This window comes from Agelaius tricolor, unplaced genomic scaffold (assembly GCF_023055355.1).
Source record: "Agelaius tricolor isolate 1412-34295 unplaced genomic scaffold, bAgeTri1.0.p SCAF_6, whole genome shotgun sequence".
Lineage (NCBI taxonomy): Eukaryota > Metazoa > Chordata > Aves > Passeriformes > Icteridae > Agelaius > Agelaius tricolor.
Window position 1 is genome coordinate 53958336 of NW_027269266.1, and position 25427 is coordinate 53983762.

At 39.3% G+C, this 25427-nt stretch overlaps 1 protein-coding gene across 1 annotated transcript in view; it reads left to right on the top strand.

The window, feature by feature from the left end:
* Positions 1–25427, top strand: part of PDE1C (phosphodiesterase 1C) — a 280006-nt gene that overhangs the window by 214250 nt on the left and 40329 nt on the right. Inside the window, exons 8-11 of the mRNA XM_071429853.1 lie at positions 2830–2930; positions 4640–4768; positions 17024–17125; positions 18439–18559. Of these exons, the coding sequence (XP_071285954.1) occupies positions 2830–2930; positions 4640–4768; positions 17024–17125; positions 18439–18559 (453 nt within the window). The remainder of the gene's footprint in view (positions 1–2829; positions 2931–4639; positions 4769–17023; positions 17126–18438; positions 18560–25427) is intronic.

Here is a 25427-nt window from a genome sequence, read left to right on the forward strand (position 1 = left end):
AGATTTCTTTCTCTGATACTGACAAGAATTACAGGAGACTATTTCCTGCAGCAGACTTGAAAAACTGTGAAAGTGCAGGACTTCTGTCACATATTTTAGTACTAAAGGGAAGTGAGATAATCTTCTCCACTAGCCTGTTTTGATTAATAAGCAGATCATCATAAGCTTTGAAAATAATACCTGCTTTGGAATAAAAGTTAATAAACTCTTGGGAAGGAAACTAGTTAATTATATACATTGTAAAAATTTCTTGGAAATGCATTCTTTTTTTTTTTTTTGTGAGATTTGGATACACTACTCTTTCTTCTTCTTCCTTCTTCTTCTTTCTATATTCATCAATCCTTTTGTTTACATGCAAATGAGCCACCCTAATAATTAATGATTCACATTTATTGTATATTTTTGAAAGTCAATTATGCTTCCTTGCCCTTTGTTTTCATTCTGCAAGCAAATACTTGGTATTTCATGCCTTTTACCCTTCACCATTTCTGACCTACTACCATCACAGAAATTTTGATAAGGTTTTATTCTGGATTGGTTTTGTTAGCCCTTTAGAAATCAAAACCATTCACATTTCCTTGCTCTTTTCATCTTTTGTGACACAGTCCTGCTGGTCTTGATGGCTTTGTTCTTTAAAAATTAGCTTTCTGTTTCCATGATGAAATCTACCACAAAACAGTGAATTGTAAAGCCAGCATATTGATGGAGATTGCATCCATTCTCTTCAGGCTCTTTGTTGTCTTTTTTGCTTTGTCTTGCAAGGTTGTGTCAGGAGAAAAGGGACTAAGAGGTTCCAGCTACTTCCCTTGTGTTACTCACAAGCCTATTTTGACTTTGTTCTACTTACACTGCTTTATTTATTACCAAAAATTAACATCTGTAATTCCAGTTTTATTCTGGGTCATCTTCCTGGAATGCTGTTATGACACTTAATACTGCTAATACAAGATACTGCTAATAGTAAGATTCACTACACCATATTTGAAAACCTTCCTTACCCAAAATTGTTTAACAAGAGATGCTTCGGTAAGGTATGCAAGTCAGCACTTTCCCTGTATGTGCCTTAAGAGACAAGGTAGGAAACCTCAAACACTAAGACACATTGCATGGTGATGCTGTAAGACTTGGGTCATGAGATCTTGTTAGTGTGGGAATCATCAGATGCTGTCCAGGTGGTCTGAAGTGGATGCATTGGACTAGCTGAATGTGTCTTGAATGAGTTCTGCAACCATAATACAGACTTGCTCTGGCTGTTTCTGAGTACCTGTGCCCTAATTTTTTTCTATCATTTGCAGTCTCTCCTTTTAGGAAATGGCAGACCCCTGTGGGCAATGAAAGTCCAGATCTAGACATGTAGCCTGGAAACCTTAGTTCCATTTGCAGTTGCCGGGAGTTGTTGCTTGAAAGTTGAATTAATGTTCTTAATCATCTGGCAATCATTCCTTATTCACATGTCACACCTGGAAACAAAATTGAACAGACTTCTCCACCATCAGTGCTCTCCAGTCATATCTTGGATCAGTTATGTAGATATGAGAAAATAGTGGTTTCCATTTCTGATCATTTCTTGCACTCCTCACCATCCTCTCTCCCTTGCTATTAAAAAAACCAAAAACAAACAAACAACAACAACAACAACAACAAGCCAACAAAACCCACCAAACAAAAAGAAACAACCCAAACCCAAGAACTATCTTGATTATGGTCAGTAGCATTGTGCAAAGTATCTTTTCAAAAACATCTACATTTTTAATGTAAGGGGATCTTTAATACTGAGACTTGCTCCATTCTTCACTGGTTATGCAGAGATGACTGTGAAACACAGATAAAGAGCTAGACAGGTTGCTGTGTGCAGTTTCACTGTTACCTGTGCTTCCCTGCACATGCTTAACATACTAGTGGTGGCCCCTGAGCTCTAGGAGATATCTAGAATAGATTTTGGATACCTTAGTGCCTTTGCTGGGCCTTGAATTAAAAGGTAGTTTGTATATGAATGCCTGTCAAAACATTTGCAGGTTGACAGTGAGGTGTTACAGAAGTATTTGGCAGTCACTGTGGAAAAGGCTTTACTAAATGCAATACATTTAAGCATTTCAGACAAATATTTACAGCATCTACAGTATCTAAAACCTTTGACTCCTTTTCCACCTTTTCAGTGGAAAACCAGACAATAAAATTATTTGACTCAGATACAAATTATTAAAAGCATCTGAATCTATTTATAAATCTAAGGCAAAAGTGACTTAAGCATTGTCTAGGGAATTAAGAAAAATTCCACAAACTTCAGGACTTTCTCAAGTGTTTTTAAAATGATAAATAAATCACAAGAGGTAAATCTTTTGTAGTTATCTTCCTTGTTCTCCTCATGATTCAGTGATTGAAAAAGACTTCTGTTTTCTGGAAAATAGTGACATTCTTCTGTATCTGAGTCTCTGCTTCTCAATTAAACTGAACTGAAAATACATACCGTGGTGGTATGCATTTACCTGCACATATATCATCAAGTTCCCCTTGATGAACCTTGACTTTCTTAAGTTTTCCTCATTTCTCTCCTTGAAACATTGCTCTTTCAGAAGGGCACAGTTCCCCTTGCTCTGCCTTAGACTTTATTTGCTGTAGTTCAATTTACTTGGATGAAAGCCCAGGATGAACACTGGTTTGGCTTTTACGTATCAGCCAGAGAAGTTTGCTTTAAAACAGCTGGCAGACTTCAGGGGAAAGGTAATGACATGCAACGCTGACTTTCAACAGAGGATAAATAACTTACTTTAGAAGACAAAAGCCTGAGAAAATGACAACTTACCTGATTGTACTGTAATCTCTTTTCAGCACTGGCTGACAGAGCTGGAGATCTTCGCTATGATTTTTGCAGCTGCCATACATGATTATGAACACACTGGAACCACCAACAATTTTCACATCCAGACAAGGTGAGGTCACTGTAAATCATGATGAAGGGTCAGGAATAAGAGGGAGAAATCTTTGGAGAATAACAGCACAGCCACCTTAGAAAAGTGCAGGAACTTCTGCTTTCAAGTGTTGCAGGAGGAAAGTTAACTTTTTCAGGTTACATTTAATTTTCTCTTGTTCAAACATTCACAATGGAATGAATGTATTCTTAATTTCAGAGCACTGCTTCATATTAATAACCAGGAAAAAGAAAGTTCCAAAAATATTTCCATGTAAAGTTTTCAAGGACATAAGTTTTGAAGGAGCTACTGTAATTTTACAGTTTTTTCTCCTTGCTGAATTTGAGGATTCAGACAATATTGGCATAAGTCAGGCATTCAGTCATGTTTGTTGCATTCATCAGTGAATATGAACACTACAAGTAATATTTTCACTTGAGTGGAAAGCCATACCTGCAGCAAGGGTATATGCTTACCACTACCTAATCGGGGAATTACTTTTTTAAAACATCATAAATTGCTAGAGCATAATTAACTGATCACAACCTAGACGGAGCTATGTATTTTATAAAGCTTTTGGGTTGGTGGAAGAGAGGAAAATAAGATGAAGATGGCAGCAAAATTCAAAAGTGTGCAAGATTATGAAGTCTCTAGTTTCATTTATAATTGGACATCCAATGTCTGTGTATAATTTTGACAATAGGAGTGTACTGGTAGAAATGCCAAAATGTCTAAATGTCCTCGACTGACACTGCACGCTTGGGCATTTTTAAAATGCATTGTAATTAAATTAGATTACATGTTTGTAATTAAAATAGAAGTCTGTAGTGTGTTAGCTGAATCATGCTGTGCATCAATAATGGTTTCCAGGATAAAGCACACATATGCACACTAAAGACTGGGAATGTAGAAAGAAGTCTCTGTCTCTATGCTGGGTGAAGCCACACTACTCTTCTTACAACTTTATGCATACAGGAATTAGGGATCTGCTGTACTTTCCAAATACTTGTAAAAATATTCAAGGAAGAACAGTCGTAATTTAATTTTTCTAACATTGAATATCAGATGGTGTGAAGTGTCAGGGAATAAAAATATACACTGCTCTCTGTGAAGCAGATATGAGTGACAACTATAACAAAACATATCACCTTCTGTTGCTGTTAACTTCTTTGTCTTCAGACCAGTTTACCCATTCATTAATCACAGATCTCTGCTCTGGGGCTCAACATGAGGCATGAGGTACCTTTGGTCCTACTCTGTCCCACTGGCAATTGCCTTTCCAGACAGCATAGTCTAACACACAGATGTCAGAAATCAGTTGAGTTATATCTTGCTTACAGCCAGTTTGCTGTACTGGAAACTGTATTGGGTCACATCTTGCAATTGCTTACTTGGGTACAGTCAGATTTTAATATCATAGAGACATCCATAAGAGCTAGGAAAAAGCCTCACGTTTCTACTCTAAGTTTATATATCTCTCACAGCATTCAGTACTTGTTTTCAAGTATGTAACAAGGCAGTTAGGTGAGTCTCATCTGGTGAAATAGATTTTTCAGTGTTCTTTAGATTTCTTTTACTGAGTAACAGCAATTAACATAGTACTACAAGAATTTTTAAAATGCTCATATCTATTCTATAGACTTAATTGCTGTAGCTGATCAAAGGAAAACTTCTGAGTCTCTTTAGACAGGGAAAAAACAACCTTTCCCATGTTTTCTTTTAAATGCTAGGTCAGACTCAGCCATTCTATATAATGACCGGTCTGTGCTTGAAAATCACCATGTTAGCGCGGCGTATCGTCTTTTGCAAGATGATGAAGAGATGAATATTTTATCTAATCTCTCAAAGGATGATTGGAGGTAAAAATGAGCATGGTGGCTGCCTAGGAATATTGGAGCACCATCATAGATTGGTATTACCTTGTTTGAATAGAAATATGCATTATTGTATATTGCATATTAGTCTTTCTATACTACAAGATAAAGAACTTTAAAGGTGTTTGTCTTGTTTATTCCTGCTTTCAATTTTCACTTCTGATAGTGAGACTAGACTTAGTGACAATGGGTTATAGTATACATGGGTTGACTCCCATGTAATTATTAAGTATCACAGAGACACTCTTTGTATACATGTCATTGAGCGTAGACCTAGCCTGCTGTTTCTTTGTCCTAAAGCATAAATATAACCTTTATCTAATTTAACACTTCCTGTCTGGAAATTATAAATGGGACTTAAAGCAAAACATAATCCAGTCCAGGGAGCATAGATCTACTACATATGCTTAGAAGATTTAAGAAGGTGTAATTTAAAATAAGCCTCATGAAATATGTTATTTATGTGCCAAAATGAGCCCATAATTAACTTTCTAATAGCCCATTATTAACTTTCTAATAGTTCAAAGTGAGTTTTCTGTTTTTCGTGAATTTCAAGGGGTGATAATTTAAAAATAGCCTAGTGTGCTAGACCGGAAGGATCCAGCCCCATGGTCTTTTTCATGGGAGAGGAAGCAGCTTATGAAATCCTATGTGACACACAGTGCCTTCTACATATTCTTAAATGTAACATAGTGCTGCGTAGTTGTTTAATCTAATTTTAATATAAATGTGGGGAAATAAGCCTGCCTCTGGGGCTGACTTCTACCAAGATGGTCAGTGAAGGCTCTGCTTGCTAATGTGTTTCGCCTGAGTTTCCTATTTATTTCAACTTGTCGACAGTGATTTGATCCTATAGTCAAACACCAAGAATTTACAGTGCTGATTTCAGTCAATGTTGTGGAGGAGTGCCCTGAAAATTCTACCCTCCAATATATAGAATAGTGTCATGATGGGCAGCAAGAAGGAACAGAAAGAAAATATCTCCACTGCGATGTCAAAAATCTATTTATGTACATATGGAAATGCCTTGTCAAATATTGGCAGAAAATTACTGCTTCTTTTAATGTTAGTAACGAAACATAAGGAACTAAGTTACTAGAAACATCAGTCTTAGAGCTACTGTCTACAAGGAAAAGCCATGTAGTGAAGCATGCTTCATTGCATAGATACTGACTTTAGGTAAAGACTTTAGCCTGATTTTGAGCTTTAAACTTTTTCAAGTTTTTGATTGAATCAAAGCCAGTTTCAGATATTTCTCATTGATTTTGTAGTGACAATATGTGTGTTCTGCTGATGCAATGTGCTTAGAACCAAAGTTCCAAATATTAACCCATCCCTTTAAAAAATATTTTGACTGCCTGGGTTAAAAATATTAAATATTAAAATATTAAAATATTAAAAAATATTTTGAGCAAAAATATTCAGTGCTTTGGGTTGTTTATTTGTTCTCTCTCAAGTATGACTTTATAGCTGGTGATCAAACAGCAGTGCTGAAAAATAAAGGACATTGTGTGGAAGTGCTGTAATTCCAAAACATTGTGATTTCTATGTGCTTTTTCTTTTGACTGCCACTACAAAATCCCATAGGCAAACATTTGGGAAGCGCTGTAAACATCAACTGACTTCAGCAAAGTCTGTTGAAACATAAAACCCAAGAAGCCCAGAGTTTCCCCGTTCTAAGACTTAAAAGTAGGACCCTCAGTATTGAAAGATGATTTGGGCAACTAATATGATATGCCCAAATTAAACTTCACATTTGTAGACTGATAAATCTCCTTCTGCAAAAGGCCTAAGTGATGTTTTTGGAATATAAGTCTTAAGTACCTTTCTGAGCTGAGCCCTGACTCCTTTTTTCACATTACTGGGAAAAGAAGATCTGATGATCTGCAATCCTAGATATGTGTGTGGATTTTATAACTTTTTTGTATTCTGTCATCTAATTAGGGAACATATTTTCAGGAAAGATGCATAGAAAATTGGAGACACATTTCACAGTTGAAAAATAAATGGCCATGAGTTTTGTAAAGAAAGCAAATGAGAATGGAAGAGAACTTTTGGGCTATAATCAAGAAGAGAAGAGTTGAATGCTTACTAGTGCTTAAACAACTTTTTTTTTCTTCCATAGAGAAATATGTATATTTCTCTGGGGCTTATTAAATATTAGAAAATTAATTGGGTTGCTGCATTTTGTGAATCCCATTTGTGCAAGTTATAAAATGAAAAAACTCTAACAAAGCCAGATCACAGTGAGCTAAGAGAAACTGCAAATTGAACATATGTTTTCCAATATAATGTAACAGATGTCTTTTTTGAAACTGTATTTAATTGTTAGTAAGTTCCATACAGTTTATGAAAATCTTTACTGCCAAGTATAAAATAAAAATAATAATTAAAATAAAGAGGTTGAATAAAGACTGAATAAAATGATATCTACAAAATGTTTAGTTGTTTAGCTTTGTATAGGAGTACAACTTCAGGAAGTAACTTTGAATTCAATACTAACTTTCTCAGTAAAGCTGCCTGGTGTTTTGTCCCTCAAATAAATCTGAACCCTCCTTGTCAATCACTTTTATTTGTTTCAAGATTGTGGTGAGAAACTATGATTTTTTTCTACTGACTTTGGTCATATGCTTTTTTTTCATAAGTAATAGTGTGTGAATGGTGGCAGGATCATGTAACATTTTCTTCTAAAATTTTGTTCCTATGCACTCAGGATGGGCACATGCATATTCTGAGTTTTATACCTTTAGTGAGAATTAGCCAATGATGATATTTCTTCTAATGTAGTGTTTTCCTAATTATTTCTGTAATAATAAAGTTCTGAGACTTTGACTGAACAAAATTAGCCACATAGATCAGTTCAGGAGACATAATTATTGTAACTGTGCAGTAAGTTTTCCTGTTTTAGACTTCTATAAATTCTTGTCACTGTTAGCAGACTTCATTGTCTGTGGGTTTCTATGTAAGCCAGCTTAGCTCGTTTTCTGTAAAGACTGATGGAGATCAGCATCTTTAAATTGTGGCTTTTGTTTTCTTTGAGAAGTGGAATTATCCTTTGAATTATCTCAGCTTAGTGAGAAACCTGAAAAAAATGATGCCACCAGTGGGTACTGTGTGATGGAGTATAGAAGAGAGAAGTGCAAGCTAACAATGTGTAGTGCAGCTCTTGGTATGTCTTTTAGGCCAGTTTTAACAACTGTAGAGTTGCTCACAGTTGGGAACAACATTTTGTGGCTATGATCTGCATTTCTGAAGTTCCTTGATTGCCACACAGGTGTTGCTTTCAATTCTGAAGCCTGAACTGGATGCTTTTTCCTGAGAAGTGTCTTGGTTAGACACAATTCATGGGGTGGAGCTTGGGAAACAAGCTACCTTCTTTTTCTGTTTAACCCCTCCCCTGTCACCAACAAAGACAGACAAATGCAAGAAGATATAAGTTGAAAAGTAAGTTTCCTAAAATAAACCCAGCCATAATCAAAGTAATTTTTCTAAAATAAACCCAGCCATAATCAAGATAACAGTAATAACCACTAGATACAAAGGTTCTAAATCCCATGGACTCCTGCAAGAACAAAGAAAACAAGATGGCAAAGAAGCCCCTCCCCAAGATGGAGACTTTTGTAGAAGACCACATCAGCCAGACGACAAAGATGGTGGAGAAGATCTGTTCTCCCAGCCATGTGATACAGAGACAGAGCAAAGGAAAAAAAAAACCAAAAAAAATAGCAGTACAACTGAATCTCCATGATTACAAAACTCCCTCTTGCCCCAAACAACAACGAAGGGAGAACAAGGATAAAAGAAAGGAAACCTGGAGAACTTGGAGAGCTATTCTTGTTCAAAACCAGTCAAATTTTACTGAACCATTTGCTCCATACCACCTGACAGGGTTTCTCCTAGTGGTGGCAGCTCTGTCAACAGTGGCAACTGGATCTGGGGCAGCAGATGAGTTACAAAGCTGTAACTCATGGAGGAAGAGGGGAGGATCAATTTTCAAGCATGACTGTCCTGCATGGCAGTAGCAAAAACAAAGCTCCCAAAAAAAGGTCCTATTCCAGCTGCAGGGACAGGAATTGCTTGTGGCAACTGTGATCAAAAAAGTTGTTAGGACATTTCCTCCAAAACAGTCTAGGATTGACAAATGCAGTTTCTCAGAGACCTGCACCAGGCAATTTTCCGCAGAGTTCAGAGAGAAACTAAAGAATGCTTCTGCTTCTCTCTGCCCTGGCCCAGACAGAATGCCCCAGGAAACTCTCTTGGCAGCCCAGAGAGAAACAAGAAAGAGAGCTCTGCCTGTGTTCCCCCACTCTTAAAGGGACCCTGGCACCTCCAGTCTCCATGGACCCAAAACACTGCTTCCGGATCCACTTCTGATCCCTGAGTCTTAATGAGACAGTAACACAAACTGCATGGACTGACATAGAGGAATAATAGAATACAATTCACATTTCTTGGGTCACCCACCCAAGACTTTAGCCACTCTTTATTCCATATCATCTATATCATGTCCCAATTAATATATTTTAACTATATATATACACATACAAACAACTATATACAAATACAGGTATTGTTTCAGTAGTCACTGATTGTTCCCCCAAGATGTGGATTGAGTTCATTTGGTCCATGACTGATCTAATGGGAGCAGTTCATTCTCGTTGTTCATGTTATTTCCAACATGGAGTGGCATTGCCATTCAGCAGCAAATGTTACATATGCAATTCAACATTACAGACTGTTCTCATCCAAAGTCAAATCCCCTCAAGGTACATGACATGTTTCCCTGTCCCTCTGCATTACCCACCATGTGTAACCAGGTCCTCGAGTAAAAACAACCCCATAGCAGGGTTTGCCTTTGCTTGAAGTGGGATTAACCCAAACTGTTTTTCCTGACATAGCTCTCATACGTGTCATGAGACATTATCTTCATCTACTGCGCACAGAAGTAATGATTGGGCCAGTTCAGTTAATTGAACCTCTGGTGTTAACTAACCAGATAGATAGCCTTTGCTATATGCAGATGCCACAGCTTGAAGGTCCCATAAATCATTGCCTTCAGTGTTGTTTTTAACAGTCCATTGCTCTGCTTGACTTTCCCAGCAGCTGGTACAGGTGTCTGTCTATAAGGCTATTTATGAAATGAGTCCCATTGTCTGACTTAATTATTTCAGGCGTGCCATGTTGCCATAGGGCCTGTTTTTCAAAGCCCAGCATAGTGTACTGGGCAGTGACACGAAGCAATGGGGTACGTCTCCAGCCATCCAGTGGTAGTTTCTACCGTTGTGGGCACATAGCATTTGCCTTGGTGGGTTTGTTGCAGTGTGATATAACCAATCTGCCAGGCCTCCTCATACCAGGCCCATACAATTCCCCCCATAACACAGAGACTTTACCTGCTTGGCCTGCTTGATTGCAGCCCATGTCTCACAATCATGGATTACCTGGGATATAGTATCTGTGGTCAAATTCACCCCTTGGTCACAAGCCCAAGGGGTTGCATCTCTTCTTCCCTAATGACTTGAGGAATTATGGGCCCACCAAGCTAGAAATAACTTACACTTGTGCTGCCAATCTATATTTGCCTGAGACACTTTAATTTTGGCATCTTGCTCTACCTGTTAATTGCTGTGAATCTCATAATCAGCTTGACTCTTAGGCACATATGTATCCACATGACGAACTTTCATGATCATTTTCTCTACCTGGTCAGCAATGTCTTGCCATACTTGAGCAGCCAAGATCGGTTTTCCTCTGTGCTGACAATTGGCTTTTATCCAACTTTTCAGCCACCCCTATAAAGCATTTGCTACCAGCTATGAGTCAGTGTAGACATAGAGTTTTGGCCACTTCTCTCTAATTCAGTGATATCCATAGCCAGTTAGATGGCTTTCAGCTCTGCAACCTGACTTAATTCACCTTGTCTATTGGTAGCTTCCACAACTCACTGTATAGGGCTCCATACACCTGCTCTCCATTCCCTATTAGACCCTGTGATACAGCAAGAACCATCAGTGGAGAGAGTGTATTGCCTCTCACTCTCTGACAGCTGCTTACAGGGTGGGGTCTCCTCAGCATATGTCACCTACTCATCTTCCTCTTTAAATGATAGTCCCAAATTCTCACCTTCAGGCCAGTTCAGTATGATTTCCAAGAACCCAGGGTGATTAGGATTTCCTGTCTAAGCTTGCTGTGTGATGAGAGCCATCCACTTACTTCATGTAGCATCAGTGGCATGATATGTGGATGGGACTTTCCGTTTTAATATCCAGTTCTGCACTGGTAGTCAGTGTGTAAGAATGACCAGTGCTTCAGTGGTAATCACTTCTAAGGTGGCTCAAACCTCTTCATAATCTGCTAAGATCACTTTTCCTTTGGGGTGTAGTTGGCCTCATATCCTTTGTATCCCTGAACCCAAAGGTCATCCTCGAGTTTCTCCAGGCACCTTCTGCCAGAGGCTCCAGGAAAGACCATTCTTCCTGGTTGCAGTGTAGAGCATGTTCTTCTCATTCTGTTCCATCCTGACTGACCCATGGGCTACTGCATGGGCAATCTGTTCAAAGTATTGTTGTTGTTCTACATGAAATAATTTTTCTTCTGTGTCACAAGGTAGAGAGGGTTTACAATCTGGCTGTACCCTGGGATTTGCATCCCCACAAAATCCATGTTGCCTAGGAAAACTTGTGTTTCCTTCTTGCTGGTCAGAGGGGACATAGTAGCTATGTTGCTAATCACCTCCTCTGGAATTTGTTGATGTCTGTCTTGGCACTTCACTCCTAGCAACTGAATTTCTTGTGCAGCTCCCTTGACCTTACTTTGTTTGATGGCAAAACCTACTTTGAGGACAATGTGGATTATTTTTTCCCCTTTCTCAAAAACTTCCTGTGCCATTTTACCCCAAAGGATCATGTCATCAATGTACTGTAGATGTTCTGGAGCTTCACCTTTTTCCATGGCAAATGGTGGGACTCTGCTTTCACCCCTGGGGTCATTGTTTCCAGGAGAAGGGAATGCCCCTCCAAGTGAAAGCAAACTGTGGCCTGCACTCTGCTGCTAAAGGAGTGGAGAAAAATGCATTAGCAATGTCAATGGTGGCACCACTTTTTTGCCTTGGACCCCAATTCATACTGAAGTTCCGGCATGTCTGACACAGCAATACTCAGTGAGGGTGTGACTTCATTCAGGCCATGATTAGTTGCTGACTGCTCCCTGGCTCTCCAGTAATGGATTGTCTTACAGATGGGAATCACAGAGTCTCAGTCAGTGCGGTATTGTAAATGGTGCACTGTTTTGGCAGCAGTTGGTACCTGCTCTTCTTTAAAAGACTAGGTAAGGTGTTTAATTGTTTAATGTTTTCTGTCTCCACAGCAGCTATCCCAAAAGCCCAACAACTTCCTTTTGGGTCTTTGAAATAACCACTCCTAAGATAATATATACCAAGAATACATGGAGCCTCTGCACCAGTCAAAATATGTTGTTTTTTCCATTCATTCCCAGTCAAGGTCACCTCAGCTTCTAACAGAGTCAACTGCTGAGACCCCATGTTACCCCAGCAACGGAAACAGGTCCTGTCCCCACAATGTCGCGATGGCATCAGAGTATATTGAGTGCCAGTGTCAGTCAAAGCTTTGTATTTTTGTGGTTCTGATGCACCAGGATCTTGGATACACACAATCCAATAGACACAATTTTCCCATGTCTCTATCAGGCTAGAGGCAGAGCTCCTCTAGTTCTGGCTATCAATCACTCCCTGAGCATACCTTCTGGAGGTCCCTTCAAAGGTATATGACATGTGATCTTAACTTCTGTTCTGCCCAGGAACACACCCACAGGAAACTGGACCTAAATTAATTCTTGCCGAGTTTCCTTTGTTAATAGTTTCTTCTTTTAGTTTATGTACTCATGCTGCTAAGATGGAACTGGATTTTCCATCCTATCTTCTCATGTCTTCTCCATATTCACAGAAGAAGAACCATAACTTGCCTTGTGGAGTGTACTCGCTCTCCCTAGCTGTGGGATGCCTACTTCAGATAGCAGGAATTCTGATCTGTACTGGTGAAATGTGAAAAAGGCCCTCCCAAAGCTCCTTTCTGAGTTTCTGATGGGTTTCTGATGGCTCTCTGATAGCTCTCTTCAATCCTCTCTTCCAGTTTCCACATACACTCTGTCAGGTCTTTTTCCAAGGCTGAGACTTTGGCTCAGGTTAGAATGTGGACAGTGTCTTCATATGTCTGTAGCCTTCTTGTGTCATAGTACTCAGTGTCTTGTTTTCCTCATTCCATTGCAGCATTACTAGGAAGTGGGAGTACATTTATGTCCCAAACTGTGCAAGTTTCAACCACATTAATGTTGTACAGGGTCTGGAATTCTTTCATGTTCATCATTAGTTGAGAAAATAATCTCAATCACAGCCAGTTCTTTCAAGCTTTGGATTCCTTGCTTGGTGGCTTTCCAAAGGCCTTGATGCTGCTGGAGGTGTTCTTGGCAAAGGTATCTCTCCTCAACAATTGCTAAGAGTCACATCCAGAGCTGAGTTTAGGCCTCCTTGCAATCCCCTGGTTGATACCCATTTCACACAACAGAAATCCCAAATGCCTTGCTTCACTGCCGTCGAAAATTGTAGCATCACCTGCAGTGTCCCAGTCCCTTGTTTTCAGGACATATCAGGAGACAGAGGGCAATACAGGCTTTGGAAGTGTCCACTGGTGACATAAGGTGTTACCTCTCTGCTGTTTACTAGTTTCCTTTCTCCCTTTGGCTCATGCTTCTTTTGTAAAGACCACAATGCAGACTGAATCTTTAGAGGATTGTCTTTTCTTTGAGTTAGATTTTTACTGTCTTTTAGGATAGGGAGAGAGAGGATGCAGTTGGGGAGGAAGTACTGAAGAGCAGTCTTATTTTTTTTAATGAAAACCATTGTGGACTGTGGAGATCTCAGGACACCTCTTCCATATTCCTACCATACTTGATGCCATGATGCCACATGACCAGGAGTAAAACAGTAGATCGATTTAGCTCTTAAAATGCCAATGGAAGCTTCCATTGTCTTCAGGGCATTTCCTGGGCCTGAGCTGATATGCAAGCTATTGACTTTAATAGAAAATGTTCTGATATGACCACATTTTTGAATACTTAACATGATGCATCTGTGACTTTCTCAAAGAGATTAACTCAAGGACATGTCTAAAGCTATCAGTTTGATATAGTAGGCAGATTATAAGGTCATAATCATCCCTTTTTCATCAGCTTGCACTGTTTCTTTGTTTCTTGGATACAGTTTTAATTTACTTATGTTTTAATGATATGGACAATTTTTCTGAAGTCAAGTTATGGAAGAAATTACTCATAACAGTTAGCATTTGAATGAATTGACATTTATTTTTCATTAACTTCTTCCTGAATACAAAACTGTGTTTGAATACTATAGAATAAATAGAACAAGATACTGCACAAACACCTGGGGGATATCTGACTTAACTGTCTCAGTAAGTAACATAGAGAAAGAACTAATTTGCCTGCCTGTTCACCATATGTTAGTAATAATATTTATAAAGCATAAGTATTTAGTGCTATACTTCGGACAGTTTTGTAGCAATGTATTGATATTTAAAATTAGTGCAGCCTCTCTCTTATCTCATTTAGTCTTTGAGTTTGTCAACTATATTCTCTAAAAAAAATCGGAAACTGTTTCAGTTGACTTGCTTTTCTTCTGATTTTATATACTTTGCTTCTCTAATAGAAAGATGTTAGCCCAGACAAAAATTAGTTCACTCTGAAAGTATGAAATGTAAAATGTTAACAGGCTTTTGTGTATTATTGGAATAATTAAATATAGTCAAGAGACACTTAAGTGTAAACACATTTTGTAAAATATTTCCAGGGTCTATTTAGCTAGAGCTTCTAGGCAGCATGGAGAGTGCAGCACCATAATCTGTAGAGTAGACTTCAAAGATCATTGCAGAAACAAAGTGCACAAGATGGTCAGAGCACAAATAACAGTTGTGCGTATCCCAGGCTCTAATCTGACTCAGATGTAAAACCAAGAAATGGGTAAATATCTATCTTCAATTTTCTCTGTAATGAATTTCAGCATTCTATCAACTTGTTGTCAAATGCACAAACTTACAATCCTCAAGTGTTACATCTTTTGAGATCTCTCGTGCATTACCTATAACTTTTACCTATTGATTTTCAAAGTCATATGCTGTTGTGATGCCTGTTGTTTGAAGTGGCAAATAAGAACTTTTCAGTAGTCAAATCCTTTATTTTTTTACCATTTCAGGAGTATTTTTCATCTCTGTTTCAGAGAAAATGATGATCTGAAATATGTGCAGAGGTCAAAGGATGTGTGTGTTCCAGATTTACATTTATGCAAGGGAATGTAGTATCTGTGGGTTTGTAAGCATATGTACATTCTTACACTGCAATTACTGAGTCATTTGCCTGAACAGAGCCCTTTGTTTTTGTATTCCTACTGCAATAAGTTACACATGAAGTAGCCCATGCAGAGTAGTATGATGGAGTTGTAGTCTAGAGGATGTAGTGAAAAGTCTTCTGTTTCCCAGAATTAATTGTTCCCACAGCATTATCACACTATATTCTTGTAGAAGTATATTTCTATGCATTTAGGTTCTTCTCTATTGGTTGTATTGACAGAGACATTTGTGGTGCTGGGAACTGACCAGGACTGGCAAATTAAAAAAAAAAAAATTAAAACAAAATTAATTACTTTTCATCCATCATATAATTATTTGGGACACTGTTAACTATGCAACTGATTGTACTTATGGGTTGGGAGGAGGAGGTGGTTATAGGGGGTGAAGATCAAGGCCAACTGATACCATCAGTGTTGCAGAGCTGTGGTTGTGAAGCATCCATTATGTGCCACCCATGGGATTAGGTAAGCACAGCAGTCTTGGGCCTGTGCACTGTGGTGGCCTGGGACTGGAATTTGAGCACAGCTACTATGAGCAAGAGAGGAATCATCAAAATATACTTTGTGAGACATTCCTAAAAAGGACAGTAGTGATTTGTTTATAACTGAATGCTGACCCATTTCAATCTTCAAAATCTTGAGCTGGTATGCTAAACTTGAGCTGTTCTTCCTCTGGTAATCTGTAGAGACTGAATTGAGAGAAAGAGAAAATAAATTTGTATTGTGTGCTAGATCAGAACATTCTGGTATTTTAAACTCTTTAAGAACATGCATATCATCTTCAGAGAAATTTCAACTGGAGCCTAAACTACTGTTGTAATACTACTACTAATGGTGATGATGATGATAATTATGATAAGAGTAATGAAAATATGAGAGAGAGAAATAACATCCAAGAGAAACAAGTGATGAACAATACCATTGCTCACCTCCTGCTGACTGATGTCTAGTCTGTCACCAAGTAATGATCACTGGCTCCAGTTTATATATTGGGCATAGCGTTCTATGATATAGAGTATGCCTTTGGCTAGTTTGGATCACCTGTCCTGGTTATGCTCCCTCCCAGCTTCTTATGCACCTGCTCACTGTCAGAGTATGGGAAACTCCAAAGTCTGTGTTTTGGAGTAAGTACTACTTATCAACAACAAAATCATCAAGTGTGTTATCAACATTATTCTCATATTAAACCCAAAACACAGCATTTTACTAGTTAAGAAGAAAATCAACTCTAGTCCAGAAAAAAACAAAAAACAGGACAGCAAGTTTGCTTTACAAAATCTCATACAGGAATATTTTGAATTAATAATAGCAGGGAAGTAGTGCAGGTTCTCAAAGGTCTTTATTTCATATATGCATCATATATACTAGGCAATTTTTTTAATGTGGTGATTTTACACCATATGACTCAACTTTAAACATGCATATTGACCAGTTGAATCAAGGTACCTGATTCTGAGGCTTTAAACAGTCTTTTCCCTTCCTTCTAAGAATGCTGTAGAGAAGAAAACAATTTAGGAAGTTTGTGTTTAATTGAAAAAGGAATACTAAAACCAATGTGCTCTTCAGAAAACATCTAATATTTCTCTTACCAAAGATTAGCCACCTGGCTTCATTTGCATAACTCCCATTTCTATGTTTGTGCAGAAAATCCTTCATCCTCTTCCCCATCCCTGAAAGAGGAATGAAGAGTTACATACAAAAGCATTACTGCCAATAATTTGCAGATAACAAAAGAGACTGGAGTGTGTCTGATGGTGGTTTTTGTGCTTCTCTTTCCTTGCTGCCTTCACTGTGATGCTATCCAAAAGGGAATTTAGAGCTCTAGTCATTGAGATGGTGTTGGCTACCGATATGTCCTGTCACTTCCAGCAAATCAAAGCTATGAAGAATGCTTTGCAGCAACCAGAAGGGTGAGTCATTTCACAACATAGCCCAGTGAGGGGGCTGCATTTCAGCTGGTGCTTTGCCAATGTGCTTAACTTCAAAAGCACCTCTCCAGAGTCCCTCTCTTTCTTTGATATCTACAGCAATTTTCTTTCTGCTGGTGAACTTTGAATTAATTCACTTATGAAGGGATGGGCACATGCCTACATGCACATCTATATTCTGTGCTGGTGGCCCAAAGCTTTCAAGTCACCATTGTTGGGACCAGCCTCGTTGGGCATTTCCCTGGTGGGTAACATCAAGCACATGATTCATTAGAGTAACCTCTATAATTGAGTATGACTTAGGTTATAAGACCTGCAAAACATGACTTGCACTTTGCCCTTATGCAGATGGTATCAGCTGTCACCCCCAAAAGGGACCTTCTTAATAAACAGAGAACAGATGAAAACTTGAGGTCCACTGAGGGAAGGCTGAAAAATAACAGATGGAACAGTATGGGGAAAGCCTTTTCTTCTTCCCAGTATGCCACTGGGAGTTGTAGTATTTTGTCCACAGCTTTTCCTCAAAAATTCCTTCTACGTTGCCTTGAGTGATGGTCAGTTATTCACCCTGGACACAGTTATACCAGAATTATACCTGTATCAGAATTATATCTATGTCAGTATTATACCTGTATCAGAGCAGGGTGTTGCTAGCCATCTGATCCCCTCAAAAGCTACAACTCCTTCAACCATTTTGGATAGCCAAAAAGCAGAATTTAAAAATGAGAGCACCCATACCAAGAAAGCATTATTTACTGGGTTCATGGGCTAGCCTCTTAGGTTATGGTCATCAGAAATCACCAGCACTTTTTTCTGTGAAGTCAGGATTCCCTTCTGTACTCATACTAGTTTTCTATCAGAGAAAAATTTATCAGTTATTGTGTAGATTTGTCAGAGCCCCAGACATCCCCACTGTTCATTACAGTGGGATGATAGGGACCATTTTCTCTTCTAAGCTGCATAAAATACAGCACTGATTAAATGGGGAGCACAGCAGCTCTTCAAGACTGCTAGTGAGGACAAGCAAGCCTGTAAAGTTTCTGAGCAAGGCTGAGCAATATTTCTTTTTGCATTTCTTAGTATCTCTTTTAAACCAGGAATCATGTATGTTGGAGAAATAAAACAGTCTTTCAGAGTTGTCTGATTTTATGATCAAAGAAACCACTTCACAAATATCCTGGCCAAAGATTATAATTACCTTATTTTCATATATATTATATTCCTGTAGGTAAGATTTTTGTCATTCTTCCCTGCAAGAGCAGACAATTAATTTTTTTGATCTTTTGGGTTTTCAGAATTGACAAGCCGAAAGCCTTATCACTGTTATTACATACAGCAGATATCAGTCATCCAGCCAAGGCCTGGGATCTCCATCATCGCTGGACCATGTCTCTGCTAGAGGAGTTCTTCAGACAGGTAAATCTAGGGAAGTTCTTTTCTCATTTTCTGCAGTTGAGAGGGAGTGTGTAGGATTGGGTAAGGAAGTAGGAAAATATTAACACAGATATGTTTCTTTTTCTCTGATGTTTTTAAGAACCTCCCAGATGGTATGGAGCTTTCTCTTCTAGCACAATTAGCACTGGCTATTATGCCTCTTAGGCATAGGAAGCTAGTGTCTGATATATTCCCTATAGATTTAAACATTACCTACATAGTAGAAATTCTAATTTGGGAAGCTAATAAGTCTTTCAAATTAGGAAAAGATGGAATATATGTCACTCAGCTCTAGAAACATAAAACCATGTTTGTGTAGTTGTACTTTAGAGAACTCTACTTTCATTGTTGCAATGGATGTGAAAAAGGCTTACTTTGCCCTTACTTTAAAAGAAGTGAACTGATCAAAATTATAGTTCATAGTGGATCACCTGTTGACAGACCCACAAATCTAGATAAATCATTGAGCTCTGTGTGATGGTTATAAGGTTCTTAAGTGATTAATAAAAAGTATTTAAAGAATTAAAAAAAAAGCAAACAGAGCACTTAAGGAGTGTATAGGATACTTTTCTCCAGTGTGAATTGCTAACCTAAGCAGTGCTAGCACTAAAGTGCTTATTTTCTCTGCAAAGCCCGATAACTTCATGTTCTATAGTAAATCTAAATGCAAAAGGGAAAAATATGACAACTTTTTAAAAGCTCAGACAATTTTAAAAAATGGTACCTGTTTTTAAAGACACTGCAGTAATCCCTTTTTTAACAAGGATATTGCAAAAATTTGCTTTGAAATTATTCCTTTGGTTTGTTTTTCAAACCAAGAATTGTTTTACTGGGTGGAAGCAGATAGCTCATACCTGCAACTGATTCTGTCTTGCCACACAGGAGGCTCATGCATGTAGGATGATGTTAACATGAATTTTAGGAAAAATCTGTGCGTATTTATGCTTTTCTAGCTCAAAGTTATACTAGATGTGATAAAATACATGACTGCCAAAGACTTATGAGGAAATTAAGATTACCTCACTTTAGGATGTGAGACAACAAAACCTCCAAGTTTTGATTTATTTTACACATGTAATGAAGACAATCTATAATTTTGTATGTTTTAAAGAGTATTTTAATTTCAGCCAACAAATTCTACCCTAATTTAGTAGATAGATTTATTTTTTTTTAGATAACACTATATATAAAACTCATATTCTAATTCCAAATTCAGCTGCAGCACTAATTTCCTCTTCAGGAAAACCAATTAAGCTTACCATGAAGCATAGACTTGTGTTCATTGAAGTTATTGAGTACTAGATCAATGAGTACATCCCTACTTAATATTAGAAGAAAAACACACATCTCACAAATTGCTGTCCTAGTTCTGGCCATGACAGAGTTACTTTTTGTAGTAGACAAGAAATGGCATGGCTAGGATCTGGAGGTTATTCTATCTCACTTCATTTTCCAGGGATGAAGGAAGGGCTGTTTTATGAATTGGGGTGGTGTTCAGTGAGCATTTGCATGTGAATCACTTCCTCTCTCTTGAATTTTCTTATCTCATTGCTGTTTCCAGTAGATTATTCTTATTTTAATTGCTAATCTTTACCTTTGTGCCTCCAATTGTCCTTTCCAGCCCACTGCAGGGGGAGGGGAAGGGAAAGGGGAAGAGAGGAGTAAGTGAGCAGTGAGCAGTGAGCAGTCATGGTTTGGAGTTTTTTGGTGGGAGTACTAAATTTAAGAATACCATTCTTAAAACAGCCTACTTTGGCACCCACTGTGGGACTCAAAGAATTGAGATAACAACAGATGTGGCCACAGAGTATTGGAAACAAATTTGATCTAGGCATTAGGTTTACTATGTATGGAGTGGTCCCAGTGTTGCTTGATCTGTTCACAAGGTTGTGGTACCTAACTCTGGTAGTGAATCCATGCAACTGGGATCCCTGTCCTGGGGTGTGGGCATTGACAAAGAGATTGGGAAGAGAACAGAAACTCTTAGCCTCTGGAGCAACTCCCATCAAGTGTGAGAGAAAGGTATTAATTCTTGCCAGTATGTTCTAGTAGTGTGGTCAAGCAGGGGGAAAGCTGTGGAGAAATGTATCTAGTACCTGAAAGAATTAGCTGCACTGCAGGTAACCTCTAAGGGTGCAAGTAACAAGCAGTCCCTTGCAACTCAGATCAGGTCCAGCTTACACAATCCATGTGGTAGAAGTTTGTATGCAGCACACCATTGTTGTACACAAACTCATCAGCATGGATATCAATGAAGGAAAGATAATAAAGAGGGCTTCAGGTGACTACACTACTATGGCAGTATAAAATAATTTATTTCCTTCCTGACTGCAGACAGACTCAAAAAATTCAAGCATGTTAGAGGGGAAATGTCCTATGTCCCTCCAGGATGGGCCACAGTCTCTGCTATTGGAAACATGCACTCACTGGCTCGAGAGAAAAGGCACACACCATGAGATAACCTGCAGTTTTACCTGACCCCAGAGAAGACATGAGGAAGTGGGATGGAAAACCCACCCCTACCCTAGCAGCACAAGTGTGTGAATTGAGAGGAAGGACAACCACCACAGAAAATTCTTCAAGCATAAATGCTGCTCCAGTTTCCAGTGGGCTAGTTGTCAGACACAATGGAATGGAATCCATTCTTCTGATCCTCTTGAAAGGACATCCAGTTCACATTTACAAGACATGAACAATGACTACTATGACTAGAACTAGAGGGGCTCTGCCTCCAGCAGGAGGAAAGGGACAACCTGATCAATTGGACTGTATGGATCTGATTGATGGCTTTGTGCATCAGACCTGCAAGAGTATAAGGCTTTAGTTGACACTGGCACACCTGTACCCTGATTCCATCAAGATCTATAGGGACATGTTATAAATGATCAACAAGAAAGCCAAATTAATAAATGCAAAAGATTTTATTTTCGTGACTGAAGATATGGTCCTCGGAAGCCACAGTCAAAGAGACAGTGTCAAGCCTGGGATCGACACTGGATGAACCTAGATCCAACTTCTGTCGCATCAGATCTCCCTCTGTTCACAAATGCCGTCTCCAGCGAGGCTGTTTTATACAGTTTTTTATCCCTGAGGCAGAGGTGCCCTGATTTCTTTTGTTACCCTGCATATGTATGAAGTTTCTAAAATTTTACTGTGCAGGGCTGGAAAATTGCTGTTTCCTGGGTAGTGGTGGGCACTGATCATGTCAGGGGAAGTCGTGTATTCAGATGTATGTTTCTCAATGACTTTGGTTATCTTGATTGATGTTACTTATCAAGTGCTGATCATCCTTGGGTGTTCCCTGATGGTTCCAGGGAAGCCCATCTCCGCGACAGCCACATTCTTTGATTAGTAAATGAAGCATTCTTCTTCTGCTGCCACCAGGAGTTTCGTAACTTCAGTGTGGTAATCTGTCTCCAGGTTGTCCGTGGTCAGAGGCTTGTTGGATGTTAAATTTATTTTACAGTTTTTATTTTTATACTTTTTCCCCCCTAAGCATGAATTACTTTACATTATATATTACAGACAGAATCTATCTCTGTGTCTGTGGTGACAGGGGGATCCCAACAACTGAATGTACTGGAAACAAAAGGCAGAAATACCCCATTCTGATTGCCCCAGAGGTCCTGAGTGTCCTTGGCATAGATTCACTCGGAGGGGGTATTTCAAGGACCCAAGAGGGCATTGTTGGGCTTTTGGGAAAGCTTCTGTGGAGACGGAGGAAATTAGACATCTGAACACCTTGCCTGGTCTCTCAAAGGACCCTTCTGCTGTGGTACTGCAGAGGGTCAAACAGCAACAGGAACTGATCACTGCCACAACAGTGCATCATCAACAATACTGCACCAAGTGGGGCTCCGTGACCCTCATTCATGAGATGATTCATGAACTGGAGAGACAGGGAGTGGTCAGCAAGATTCACTCACCCTTTAATAGCCCCATATGGCCAGTGCATAAGTCCAGTGGAGACTGACAGTGGACAATTGTATCCTGAAAACAGTCACACCAGCACTGAGAGCTGCTGTGATGGGTATGTTGGAATTTAAGGATGATCTGGAGTCCAAGACAGCAAGATGGTACCATCATGTACATTATTAATGTGTTTTTCTCCATTTCTTTGTCAAGAGAATGCAGGCCACAATTTGCTTTTACCTGGAGGGGTGTCCCCTACACCTGAAACTGATGACCCCAGGAGTGGAAGCACAGCCCCACTATTTGCCATGGACTGATTCAGACTAAACTTCAAGAGAGTGGAGCTCCAGAACACTTGCAACATGTTGATGACATTATTGTATGGTGCAACACAACAGAGAGGGTTTTTTGGAAAAAGGAATATAATCCACATCCTCCTGAAGGTCAATTTTGCCATAAAGCAAAGTCAAGGGACCTACCCAGGAACATCAGGTTTTAGGAGTAAAATAGCAAAATGGATATCATCAGATTCCAGTGGATATGGTCAAAAACATAGCAGCTATGTCCCCACCAGCAAGCTTTCCTCAGTACTGTGGGTTTTAGAAGGATGCATATTCCAGATTACAATCAAATTGTAAACCCTCTCTAACAAATGACCCAGAAGAAGAAACATTTTAAGGGGGGTCCTGAACAGCAACAAGATTTGTAACAAATTAAACAGGAGATTCCTTGGGAGCAATAGGCCCAGTTAGGGCAGGACAAAATGTGAAAAATGTGCTGTACACTGCAGCCAGGGAGCATGATCCTTCCTGAATCTCTGGCTAAAGGTACCCTGGGAGACTTGAAGAAAACCCCCGTGATTCTGGAGTCTGGAATACAAAGGATATGAGGCCTGTTATGCCTCAACTGAAAAAGAGCAGTTTATGAAGAAGGAGTTCTAACTGCTTCAGAAGTGATTGTCACTGAAGTACAGCTCTTTGTGGCACCCTGATAGTCTGTTTTAGGCTGGATATTGAAAAGGAAAGTCCTCTTCACACATTCAGATGCATGCTAAGTGGTCTGTGCTGATCACTCAGAAAGCTCAAACAGAAACCCTTAATTGCCCAGGGATATTGGCCTGAAGGCAAAACCACAAATCGCAAATTGGCCTCAAGGCAAAAATTTTAGACTATTATCATCATTGGAGGAGGAAAAGATGACATGTGCTGAGGAGCTCCCACCATATATAATCAGCTACCAGAAAATAAAAAGTGATATGCACTCTTTACTGATGGCTGTTTTTAGGAATATGCTGAAAATCAAAAGCTATTGTATGGAGTTCTATGTGATGAGTTGCAGCAATTAGACAAAGTGGATCTAGGCTGCAGAGTTGTTAGATGTCCAGCTGGCTTTAGATTTTTCTGAATGAGACAAATTGCCAGCGCTCTACCTCTACACTGATTTGTGGATGGTAACAAATGCTCTGTGAGGGTGGCCCACAGACCAATGGAAAAAGACCAGTTGGATGTGTGGGGTAAACCCATCTGGACTGCTGAAATGTGGCAAGACCTGCTGCCTGGCTTGTAAAGCTAAGTCATGCAGATGCAAGTATACCCAAGAATAGGGTTACTGAAGAGCAATGCAACAATGGATGAGTGGATTGAGCTGCCAAGATTAAAGTGTCTCAGGTGGAACTGAATTGGCAGAATAAAGGTGTATTATTTCTGGCTCGGTGGGCCCATGATACCTCAGGTCATCAAGGAAGAGATGGGAGCAGCAGGGAGGAGATGGGCTTGTAACTGAGGGTGGATTTAACCATGGATCCTATCTTTCAGGTTATCCACAACTGTGAAATATGCACTGCAGTCAAGGAGGCCAAGTGTGTAAAGCCTCTGTGGTATGGGGGGACAATGGTTGAAATATAAATATGGGGAGGCCAGGGAGATTGTTTACAATACACTTGCTCAAACCCACTAGGTAGTATGTACTTACAGTAGTGGAAACAACCACTGGAGATGTGCTCACTGCCTGTAATGCCATCCTGGGCCTTGAAAAACAAGTTCTGTGGCAACATGACACCCCAGAAAGAACTGAGTCAGAAAACAGGACTAATTTTAAAAATCACCTCATAGACACCTGGGCCAGAAATCACGGTATGGAGTGGGTGTATCATATTCACTATCACGCACCAGCCTGTAGGAATATTGAATGGTAAAACGGGCCGTTAAAAAACATGCAGAAAGCAATAGGTGGTGGGATATTCAAGGAGTAGGATCTACATACTGTGGAGGCCATCTGGTTAGTCCATACTAGAGCCCCCACTAATTGAGCTCCTCCTGTGCAATTAAAACCTCCACATACCATATAAGGGGGCAAAGTCACTGTGGTGCATATGAGGAATATGTTTGGAAAGAAGTTTGGCTTTGGCTGCTTCAAGCACATGTGGGATTGTTTTGCTGAAGGATCTGGGTGCACTTGGTGTGTAATGCAGAGTGATAGGGAAACATTAACTTGAAGGGATTTGATATCTGGGTGAGAACAGTCTGTAACGTCAAATTGTATGATACTGGCTGCTGAATGACACTGCCACTGTATGCCATAAGCACCATGAACAGTGGATATAGACTGTTCCAGATGTATCAGTTGTGACCTCCTGATGCATCTTGCACACACCCAACAGCACACCAGCCCTCCTGCCCTTGAAGACATCTAGGACGGATAGAATCAACAGTCATGGACTAAATCAACTCAACAGATGTCTTGGAGGGATGGCCATTGACTACAAAAATTATAATAGTGCTTGTAAACACATATAGATATATATATTTTCTCTAAAACAATATAAATATATAGTTGGAAAGTGTAAGATCTGGGCATAATGAAAATGGTACAGAATAAGGAGTGGGTACGGTTCTGGTTCAAACAGGACAGGGTAATTTTTACAGCAGCCAGAGGAGGG